Raw genomic sequence first — 11,735 nt, forward strand, 5'->3', positions numbered from 1 at the left:
AGTTACAACTGAAGAATTTGTAAAACTGTTCTTTTCACTCCATAGGTTAAGATAAAGATACATTTTACTATAAGAAACCAAGTGAGATTGACCACCAAGAAAGTTGGTCCGAGAGTTAAGACAAGAGACAAGTGAACGTCGATGCGAAAAGTACCGCCAAGGCCAGGAGAGCCGCTTAGGGAAAAAAGCTAAGGCCACTGACTGTCCAGATTGTCATTATCCGCAACCTACGGATGGCAAATCTCATAAAGAATCTTACTGGTAAAACTGTACCTTCATCTTCAAAACTTAGAGTTAAGAATAAAGAACAAATTATAATGAATGATATTGAGGAAAATATTCAAAATTGGAATATCCCTAAGGTACCAATACATGATGTCTATAATAAAGGATCATTTAAACTTAAGATGGGTTATGCCATCAAGACTGTAGAAAAAAGTCTATCAGTAACACAACATCAAGAAGACTTTCACCTACTCTCGAAAAAAGTAATAGAAAAACATAAAGAAAAGAATTACAAATATTTACACATTGGCCTCATTCAAATAGCCGTAAAACCTTTGACCGGACCAGGGTTGAACACTTCTGTGCTTGTATGCCTAAGAGATACAAGACACAATATATTCACAGACTCTCTACTAGGCATGGTTGAATCCAGCCTTTGTAGTGGTCCAATTTATTTTAATTGTTTTCCTAATTTTTCTGTTTCTTTAACCGACCCAAATATCCTAGATATATTGACAATAAATCTCAAAACACATGGATTCAATATGGTCCATGGTTCACAAAATCTAGCTATAGTCTATAGGATATACCTTCATCTTCAAAACTTAGAGTTAAGAATAAAGAACAAATTATAATAAATGATATTGAGGAAAATATTCAAAATTGGAATATCCCTAAGGTACCAATACATGATGTCTATAATAAAGGATCATTTAAACTTAAGATGGGTTATGCCATCAAGACTGTAGAAGAAAGTCTATCAGTAACACAACATCAAGAAGACTTTCACCTACTCTCGAAAAAAGTAATAGAAAAACATAAAGAAAATAATTACAAATATTTACACATTGGCCTCATTCAAATAGCCGTAAAACCTTTGACCCGACCAGGGTTGAACACTTCTGTGCTTGTACGCCTAAGAGATACAAGACACAATATATTCACAGACTCTCTACTAGGCATGGTTGAATCCAGCCTTTGTAGTGGTCCAATTTATTTTAATTGTTTTCCTAATTTTTCTGTTTCTTTAACCGACCCAAATATCCTAGATATATTGACAATAAATCTCAAAACACATGGATTCAATATGGTCCATGGTTCACAAAATCTAGCTATAGTCTATAGGATATATTATAAGGTCATGAATACACTAAGTCCCAATACCTTAAAACTTGATCAAAAAGATCAAACAATTTTGTTCCAAACAAATATAGAAAAATCTAATATGATAGTTCCAAAGACCATAAAATGGTCAGATATAATTCTACCTCAATCATGGGCATTACAAAATGCCAATCAACCACAAGAAATTCCTCAACATCATATTCCCAACCATATTATCGAACATACAGATGGAAATGTAGAAATACAATTTCAAACTACAAATTTACAAGTCCAAGATGATATTGACATCAATAGGAAGAGAAATAGTAAAAACAAAATACCAAGTAGAAAATCCATTTCTCACAACCCAAATATAATTCTATTACCTCCTCCTAATCAAATGTCTTCATCCAATAATCAAATGTCTTCATCCAATTCAAACATACAATTTCAAGGAACACATAGAACCAGAGATAATATTGTAATTCCAACATATGCATCATCTCATCCTACAACCTCTAATACTGAACCCAGTATAGAAGAATTACAAGACTTCCAAGTTTGTACATTACAACTGGAGGAAAATAATGATGATACTCAATGTTCAGAAGAATATATAGCAGCCTATCTAGCAGCCAAGCTAGAAAGGAAACAAAGAAAAATAAATAAAGCTTTTATTAAAAAAGACTATTTATCAGAAGAAAATAAAAATATCCGAGAATGGTATTTAAAAAGATTCCAACCACCTAGACTATTGGAATTACTACATAAAAAATATAATAAATTTTTACATAAAGAAAGATTAAATATAGGATTCTTTCACTGGCTAAGAGATATGTGCTTAGAGAAAAATATTCCTATTCCTTCATTTGAAAAAATTCAAACAATAGAAGAGAAGACATACATAAGTACTGATGGTACTACAACAGCTAGTACACATCCACTTGAAAAAAGTATTATACTTAAAGCAGGTATTCCAAAAAAGAATGAGCCGATACACTCCTCATCCTTTTATGATATAGTGGCTACACCATACAAAGCCATACCTAAAGAAATAAATAAAAAACAAGAATATATACCTCATATTGTAGAACAGAATAATTATACAAACTTATATTTACAATCCCTTGGAAAGCAAACTGAAAGGATAGAGAGGATAGTATCTAAAGAAACACCTACGATATCTCCCATTCCTAAATCAGTATTATTTAAACCACCTCCTGAGTTAAATAAAAATAAATTCCACATTGGAGAAAATAATAAATCCCTTATGGATCAATTAATATCCAAATTATCTCAACTAGATTTAAAAGGAGTACCTTCATCTCAAATCAATATTCCTGCACCAACCATTACTTCCCAAATACCTGAGTCATCTGACAAAGGCAAAGCCATCCTACCTGAGCATGAAACAATGATGCTTACAGAAGAAGAACCCATAATAGAGGATACAATCCAAAATCAAGAAAAAGCATTTATGGATACTACACCTCTAATGGAGACCATCAATAAAATAGCTTATGGAAAATATTGGAAACCCATAACAGCCTTACCATATCATAAGAGACCTACTCCTATTGATATTCAAATGGAAGAAGATTCAATACAACAGGCAGTATCTTATTCTGGAAGATCAATAGTCAATTGGCAAATACATGGTCTATCAGAATTAAAAATATTAGATGTTATGAGACATATGACCATGTATGCCTCTGCAAATAAAATGGCAGGCAACCATGATCAAGAAGTTGCCAAAGCAATAGTAAATGGATTTACAGGATGGTTAAGAGGATGGTGGGATTTTTATGTGGATGATGATACCAAACAAAGAATTTTAAACAATACTAGACAATGGACTGGAAGAAATGAACAGAATCAAGAGGTTATATATACAGAAAGTGATGCTGTTAATACCCTGATATATACAATCACTTTACATTTTGTAGGCAGTACCTCATTACTAGCAGCAAGATCAGAGGATCTGCTTTCTAATTTACGCTGTCCTACTTTGTCCCATTATAAATGGTATAAAGATGTATTTTTCTCAAGACTTCTAATACGAGGAGATTGCCAGCTAGACCATTGGAAGGAAAAATTCATAGCTGGTCTTCCTTATCTATTTGCAGAAAAAGTCAAAGAAAGACTTCGCAAGAAACATAATGGAATAATAGTATATTCATCATATACACTAGGAGAACTCTCCGCAGAAATATGTGCAGAAGGCTTAGCCCTATGCACCGATATGAAACTCAAAAGACAAATAGATAAACAAAAGCTCACAAAGAAAAAAGAACTTGGAGACTTCTGTGAGCAATTTGGCTATTACTTAGATAGAAAAAATATGCCTGATTATATTAAAAAGAAAAAGAAAAAATACAAAAAAGAAAAATATAAAACCAAGAAGAAAAATAAGGACAAAGAATATTATAAAAAGTCAAAAAGAAAATTACTTAATAAATTTTCCCCAAATACCAAGAAAAGGAAAAAACTACCGGTATGTTATAAGTGTGGTAAAATAGGACATTATAAACACCAATGTAAGTTAAAGAAAAAAATAGAGTCATTAAATTTAGATGAGACAACCAAATCAAAATTAAAAACTATAATATCTTATGATTCTTCCTCCTCTACTTCTAGTGAATCTTATATAGAAGATCTAGACAGTAATGATCTTGATTTTATAGAAACAGATAGTTCTTCCACTGAAACTAATACAGAATCATCAGAAGACTGTAGTTGTCCATTACCTCAACATAATGTTCATACACTCACTCAGGAAGATAATTTTATTCTGGACATTCTAGATAAAATAACTGATCCTGATGAAAAAAGAGCTATCATTACTCAATTTGTTAATATTACCAAAAATAAATCAAAATCACCTATTATCAAAAATCCAGATGAATATAATTTCTCTGCTATAATCAAAAGAGTAAGTGACCAACATACTTCTCAAAAAGAACCTACAATATCTGATCTCAAAAAAGAGATTAAAGAAATAAAAACTGAAATAGTACAATTAAAAGGAAGAATTCAAATACTAGAATTACAACAAATGTCTCAACAAGATTCCGAGACAGATGAAATAGAATTCAATGACTTGATCACAGATAATCCAATAGAAACTATAGACCCAATAGAAACTATTGAATCCTCAAAAGAATTAATAATACCAACTCCTTCAGTTAACTTGATAAATAAAATAGTTGTACAAAAATGGTTTGTCCAAGTCAAAATCATTGTTGCAAAAAACTATAGTTTTGAAACAACAGCCCTTATAGATTCAGGAGCTGATCTCAATTGTATAAATGAAGGACTTGTACCTTCAACATACTTTGATAAAACTACTCGGATATTAAATACAGCAGATGGCAGTAGATTATTTATCAAATATAAATTATCTAATGCTTCTGTATGTAATAATTACCAATGTATTGATACACCATTTATTATGGTTAAGGGATTAAGCCAATCCGTAATCTTAGGAGTTCCCTTCCTAACATTACTTTATCCTATAACCATTGATGAAAAAGGAATTTCATCAACAATTCAAAATATTCCAATACATTTCAACTTCATACAAAAACCTAAATTGAAAGAATTGAATAATGTCAAAAGTCAATTACAAGACAAAGAAAAATTTCTTTGTACACTAAAACAGGAAGTTAAATATAAAGTAATTGAAGACCAAATACAAACGCCTTCAATACAACAAAAGATCCAAGCACTACAAAAACAAATAGAAACATCAATATGTAGTGACCATCCTAATGCTTTTTGGGACAGGAAAAAACACAGTATAAGCTTACCATATGAATCAAACTTTAGTGAAAACCAAATCCCTACAAAAGCTAGGCCAATACAAATGAATATTGATCTATTAGAACTGTGTCGAAAAGAAATAGCAGAACTTCTATCTCGAAAACTCATACGACCAAGTTCTTCACCTTGGAGTTGTGCAGCTTTTTATGTCAATAAAAATGCCGAAAAAGAAAGAGGAGTTCCTAGGCTGGTTATAAATTATAAACCATTAAACAAAGTTTTAAAATGGATAAGATATCCAATTCCTAATAAAAAAGATTTATTAGACAGAGTTGCTCAAACTTGTATATTTTCAAAATTTGATATGAAATCAGGATACTGGCAAATCCAGATCCAGGAACAAGATAAATACAAGACTGCGTTCAATGTACCCTTTGGACAATACGAATGGAATGTAATGCCTTTCGGTTTAAAAAATGCACCATCAGAATTCCAAAAAATCATGAACGATGTATTCAACTCTTATTACCATTTCATGATAGTCTATATTGATGATGTCTTAATATTCTCTGAATCTATCGATCAACACATTAAACATATAAATACATTTATCCGTGCTGTAAGCCAAGCAGGCTTAGTTATTTCTGCTAAAAAGATTACACTTTTCAAAACCAATATCAGGTTTTTAGGACATATGATACACCATGGTACTATTATCCCAATAGATAGATCCATAGCTTTTGCTGATAAATTTCCTGATAAGATTCTTGATAAAACTGAACTACAAAGGTTTTTAGGATGCCTCAATTATGTAAGTGATTTCTATCCTAATCTTGCTTTGGATTCTAAACCATTATATGATAGACTCAAGAAGAATCCTCCTCCTTGGTCTGACATCCATACTCAAGCAATAAAGGTAATAAAGAGTAAGGTCAAAACCCTTGAATGCCTTTCTCTTCCTCATCCCACTGCTTTCAAAATCATTGAATGTGATGCATCAGATAAAGGACTTGGTGGAATATTAAAACAACAAATTGATTCAAAAGAACAATTATTACGCTATACATCCAAGGCTTGGAATTCCACACAATTAAATTACTCTATGGTTAAAAAAGAATTACTTGCCATAGTCCATTGTGTTACAAAATTTCAAAGTGATGTTTTAAATCAACATTTTCTTATCCGTACGGATTGCAAAGCCGCAAAAGATATTCTGCAAAAAGATGTCCAAAATTTGGTTTCTAAACAAATATTTGCCCGCTGGCAGGCTATTCTCTCTGCCTTCGATTTCTCTATTGAACATCTTCCCGGGTCCTCTAACTCTTTACCCGATTTTCTGACCCGTGAATTTTTGCAGGGGGGGCAACACTGACGCCAACGACGAATCACCACTTTCACTTGCACTTCAATTATTCCAAGATAACCTATCTGATAAGGATCTTTCATCCTTAAATATGGGCTCCCGAGGCAATACTCGCCGGGGTAAACAACCCATGCATTCTTTAGTCCCATATGAAGGGGAACCTTCACCCCTTAATATTCGTTCACCATCTCAATCACCAGTTCATCAAATTACATACCCAGAAGCTCGAACTTCAATTCCTACATTTTCACCAGCCCAATCCAAATCCACTCTTCCTACCAATACTCCAAGATCCGAATACATTGAAAGAGCCTTTTTAATGGACATTACCATTGATGAACATCAGGTTCACATGGACCCAAGCAAGCTTGCACCATTATACCTATTGAATCATCTTAATCCTATCAATGGGGTTAAGACCAGAGAATATTATGAAGCCATTCTAATGGAAACAGGGTCCATCTCTGTTGTCCACTACTTTCAACAGAATACCCGAATCATAGCCTATTCAAAAGTACAGATAAAGAAATTGCTTTCTTATACTGAGTGGGGTTCTAATCCCGCACAGGGGAAAAAATTACAAAATCCTGAATTTTCTTATAAGTATTTCAAATATGCTGAGTACATAGAAGCTTGGCATAAATTTTTCTATTATCAAAACCCTAACAATACTCATAGCTGGTATTTACAATTCCGGCTACCAATTTTTGAAAGGTTCCCCACTTGGTTTCAAAACTGGTATTTCTTGTGGGGATCAACTGCTATGATTTTACCTCCTGCTTTTAAGGAGTTGCAGGAGCAATTTATACAATACAATAATATCAATAATTCAGTTGACACTCACCTTTACTTTATGACCTTATACCAAATCCCTTGGATTATGAAATGGGATTATACCATATCACCCAATACTTCCAATGATTATACATACATCCCACGTTTGGGAAAAACCATCTCTGTAAAATGGTGGGATATCTTTCAAATGGATCTCACCAAAGCCACTCCAAAACGAATACCACCCAAAGCACCTATATATCAGGAAAACCCAAATACTCCAAACACTTCTTTTGATTTTCCTACCTACCTACGAAATATGCTTCAAACCAACCCACATGCTTCCAAGGAAGAACTGGAAAAACAAATGAAAGAGATCTTTGCTGAAGCAGAAAGAAAACCCACATCTTCCGAAGAAACAGTTCAGTCCTCTCCACTACACACCAATAGGTACCTCCAACTCAGTCAGAAGGATTCAGAAGAAACAGATCCAGAAGAAACGGATCCGGAAGAGGATGATCTAGACGAATTCAGCCAGAGACCATGAATTGATCATCCATGACATCACCATCCAGAAGCAATAACGACAATAGCACGACAGCATATGGGACAAACAAGGGTCCCACCACAGACAGCAAACACTGTACTCAAATTGTAATAAGGCCAAAAGAGCCACTGTGCATAGATGCTTTACTTTTTTATTTTTGTCTTTTTGTACAAAGAGCATCCCCCTATGCTCGTAAGTTTTGTCCACTAGCACTTCTCTCTCTCTTTTGTCGTATTCTACCGACACTCTCCTTGGACGCATCTGCCGACACCCTGGCCCCTCTCCTTTGTCAGGATGTGCCGACGCTCTCTCTTTCTTGTCCCCATCTGCCAACTAAGGCATCTCTCTCTTCTGTCCTCTTCTACTAATGCTTGCCAGCTGGCCCATATTAAGATTCCTTTCAAAGGCCTCAAACCTTATAAAAGGGAGGCTCCTCCCTCGTCTGAAGCAGGGCCTCACTCCTCTTCTCTCCTACTAGAGCCTAACTTCTCTTCTTCTCTCCGAAGTCTCTGAGCCTTTCCCCTAAAACCTCTGAGTTTCTCCGAAACCACTAAAGCCTCTGAGCCTTTCCCCTGAAACCTCTGAGTCTAGCTAAAACCTCTGAGTTTTCCTAAAAACTTTATCTTCAAACCTCAGATCTCTGCAACTCAGTAAACCTCTACAACTTATCTCTGAACCTTGAACCTTAAAAACCCTGTTACCTGAACCTTGCAGACCTCTGCATAATAGAAACCCAGTTACAGAACTCTGAACCTTTCTCACAGCCGAACCTCTGCAACAGTTCATACAGTTCCTACCTGCAGCTATCATTGCCCTCATAGCTCAACCAGGTTCTCTCTTACCTCACTCTATACTTATGTGTGATTGTAATCTCACAGATTTGCCTTCATATTGCCCTCATCACTGGAAATTATTTTCCAGTTACTGTTTATGTGCTCAGTATGTTCTTAATCTCCTTGATATCTCGCTGTTTAAATCTCCCTGTTTATCTCTCTAAAATTTCTGTTTTATTTCCTGTCTTCATGTAATATCTTTCTTTCTTTCCTTTGTAATATTTCCCTGTTTTCATTTTGTAAGCAGATGTGAATATTAATAAAGAATGCTAGTGTGATTTTCTATGACATATGCTTGCCTGTTATGCAGTTTAAAATCTTATTTAATATTAAGATAGGTAATACTAGTTACGCCCAGTGGGTAGTACTAGATATCTCAATAGTTCCCCTCATAGGAATCATATTATTCTGTTTAAATTATTATCGAATTTTACAATCCTTAATAACTTACAACAGCTTGCTATTTACATACCTGTTATAATTTCCTTCAAAAACGCTTCCAAAATCCATCTTTAAGTTGAATTTTAGAGGCGGGGGGGCCGCACATATACATATGAGTCGGCTGACTCCTAGAAACCCCATCCAAAAATTAATAGGATTGTATACCATGAGACCACTTACCTTTGGTAAAGAAATGTCACAATTATTCCTAGCCATTAGATATCAAATTAGATAGTTTGGGTTGCATCACAAAGGTCGAAATCCTTTTTCGGAACTTTGAGACTAGTCAATGACAATATTTCAACCACCCGATTTGAAATCAGAAAAAAATGATCGTGACATTTTTAATCAAAAGTAAATAGTCTCTTTGTGTAGTTTTCCAAAACTAATTCCCGAAATATATCTACAAAAAAAACTAAATTTCCGATGGAAATTTACAATATAACATACAACAAGAAAGCTTCATGTCACAATTTCCATTCCTAAAAACATGAAAATAAAATGATAAGTAGAAACTAAACAGAAAAATCCCCAAATTTGAAGCTACATTTACAGATTAACAAAGTATCACTCCCCCCAAAAAATCTTAGACCTTTTTTGTTCTTTTTTACTTGGCTAAGTCCTCCACAAGTAATAATAGTACACAGTTGATTCAATTGATGATAGACCAGAATAGTTGAGAAAAGATTTGGATGATGATGACCACACAATAAATACAATTCAACAAACTAAATTTCCTGTCAAGTTACTGTAAAGTTCATTTAAAGATATCAAGTTAGCAGCAAACCGGTAGATTTCCTCGAACTACGAGATCTGTGCAAGGAGGTGTCTCCTCTGGAACTGGTGCGAAATTCCCCGAAAGATAATGGGAAGGCGTCGATGAATCATACACGGCCCATACAACCACCCTCTCTATCGAATCCAGGATCTTCGAAATCACTCCATTCTTGGGGTTTGGCTCCACTTTCACAACCCCACCTCCTGTCTTCTTCTCCTCGGCCATCTTCTGCTCCACCATTGACGAAGCGCAGTGCAACCTTCAACTTGCTATTACTCTCTCTCTAGTTTCATCAGAGACGTTCTCTCTCTGGAATCTGGATTGACAAAATAAGTTCTCTCTCCCCCTTCCTCTCCTTAAACCTGAAGAGTGAGTTACTCTCTCTCTCTCCCTTTGCAGAAGACACTCTTGCTCTGTCCCATCAAGTTGACGTAGAGAATGGAGGCCTGTGTTTTTGCATGCGAATGTGGAAGGGACAGCGGCACGTTTAACGATTTTGCTGCCGATTTGAAAAGGATAAGAGATACGATAAGGTAGTGCTGTCAAGAGGCCCGGCCGTGACGGGGCAACCCGGCCCTAGCCTTATGCAGGTTTAGCCTGGCCAAATAAAATAAAAATATATATATATTAAAAAAAAAAGGTGAGCCAGGCCGAACCAGGCCATTCCTGGCCTAATCCCTGTCTAGCCCTAACGTTGTTATGTGGTCGCCCAACCTTGGTTAGCCCTCGGGCCACATTTTTTGGCCCAGGTCTTAACTTTTTCTGCACCGTGGCCTTCCCTATGACAAAGAAGAGCCGATGCTTTTAGAGGTGATTTCAGAAATGCCCTTGACATACATTTGGTTACCTCCAATTTTTTATAACATTGGTGGAGATAAAGGCGAAAGAGAGTCAGGGAGGGCCTTGGTCGGCCCTTGTCCCTATAGGGCTAATCCAGGCTCAGCTCTTGCCCTCAACAAGTGAGAAAAAAATAAAAGAATAAATAAATAAATAAATAAATAAATAAAAGAATCAGCCTGGGCAAGCACTGACCGTATTTTGACCCTCAAGCAACCACTTGTGGCTCATGCCTTAGAGTTAAGCCACCCCGCCCATTGCCAACCCTAAACGAGAGAGAGGAATTAGGGGTTTGTGTATGTTTCGTAACTGTCGGTTTCTAATAACACTAGTGGAGATAAAGACCTCAAGATAGTTTATAACTCCTTAGGGCCTGCCACGGGTCCTATCTCGAGCCAAGTTACTCGGCCATGTTTGAATAGACTTGTCAACTCAAAAAATTAACGAAAAAAGGCAAAAGAAATCCCTAAAAAATGGGGAAAATAAAAAAATAAATTGGGATAAATAGCATTTTGGGTAGAGCGGGAAAGAAATGAACAAGAGGGTCAAATTCCACCTTTTAAGAGAGACAGAGAGAGCAGAGATGGATTTCCATGCCCCTTGAAAGAGAGAGAAGGTGGGAAAGAGAGATACAAGGGGCACCAAACTGCACTACTTTGAGAGAGTGAGAGTGAGAGGGGGGAGGATATGCCACTTTTAAAAAGAGAGATAAAAAGGGCACCAAACTGCACTACTTTGAGAGAGTGAGAGAGGAAAGGACGGAGAGATCTAGGGGTGAGTTGGCCCATGGAACTCGACTCAAAGCATTAGATCTCACATGAGATATTCTATTCAATATGCATGGACATGAGAAAAAAAATGAATTTTAATTTTTTGTAAATAGTGCATATTGTAACGTATTTTTCGACCGTCAATTTTTAAAATTTTCAAGATTTCATAGATCTGCTCAATCTACACAATTTTTTAAGCTTTAAATTTTATAACTATAGATGAAAATATAATTTAAGGCTATCACAAAACTTTCCAGTATTGAAAATCATATTTCTCGATACTATTTGAAGGTGGGTTCTA

At 35.4% G+C, this 11,735-nt stretch overlaps 1 protein-coding gene across 3 annotated transcripts in view; it reads right to left on the bottom strand.

Annotated features, from left to right (window-relative positions):
• LOC18440004 (carotenoid 9,10(9',10')-cleavage dioxygenase) overlaps nucleotides 1-10,274 on the bottom strand; it is a 32,847-nt gene extending 22,573 nt beyond the window's left edge. For 2 of the 3 annotated variants that reach the window (XM_088863162.1, XM_088863160.1), the window contains exon 1: nucleotides 9,837-10,274. In XM_088863162.1, coding sequence (XP_088719288.1) covers nucleotides 9,837-10,067 — 231 coding nt within the window. In that variant the 5' untranslated portion in view covers nucleotides 10,068-10,274. Of the gene's footprint in view, nucleotides 1-2,648; nucleotides 2,725-9,836 lie in introns of those variants that run through there. The other variant, XM_088863161.1, reaches the window with a different exon arrangement.
• Between the last annotated feature and the right edge of the window lie 1,461 nt (nucleotides 10,275-11,735).

This window comes from Amborella trichopoda, chromosome 3 (assembly GCF_054954075.1).
Source record: "Amborella trichopoda isolate Santa Cruz 75 chromosome 3, AtrichopodaSantaCruz75HAP2 v2.0, whole genome shotgun sequence".
Lineage (NCBI taxonomy): Eukaryota > Viridiplantae > Streptophyta > Magnoliopsida > Amborellales > Amborellaceae > Amborella > Amborella trichopoda.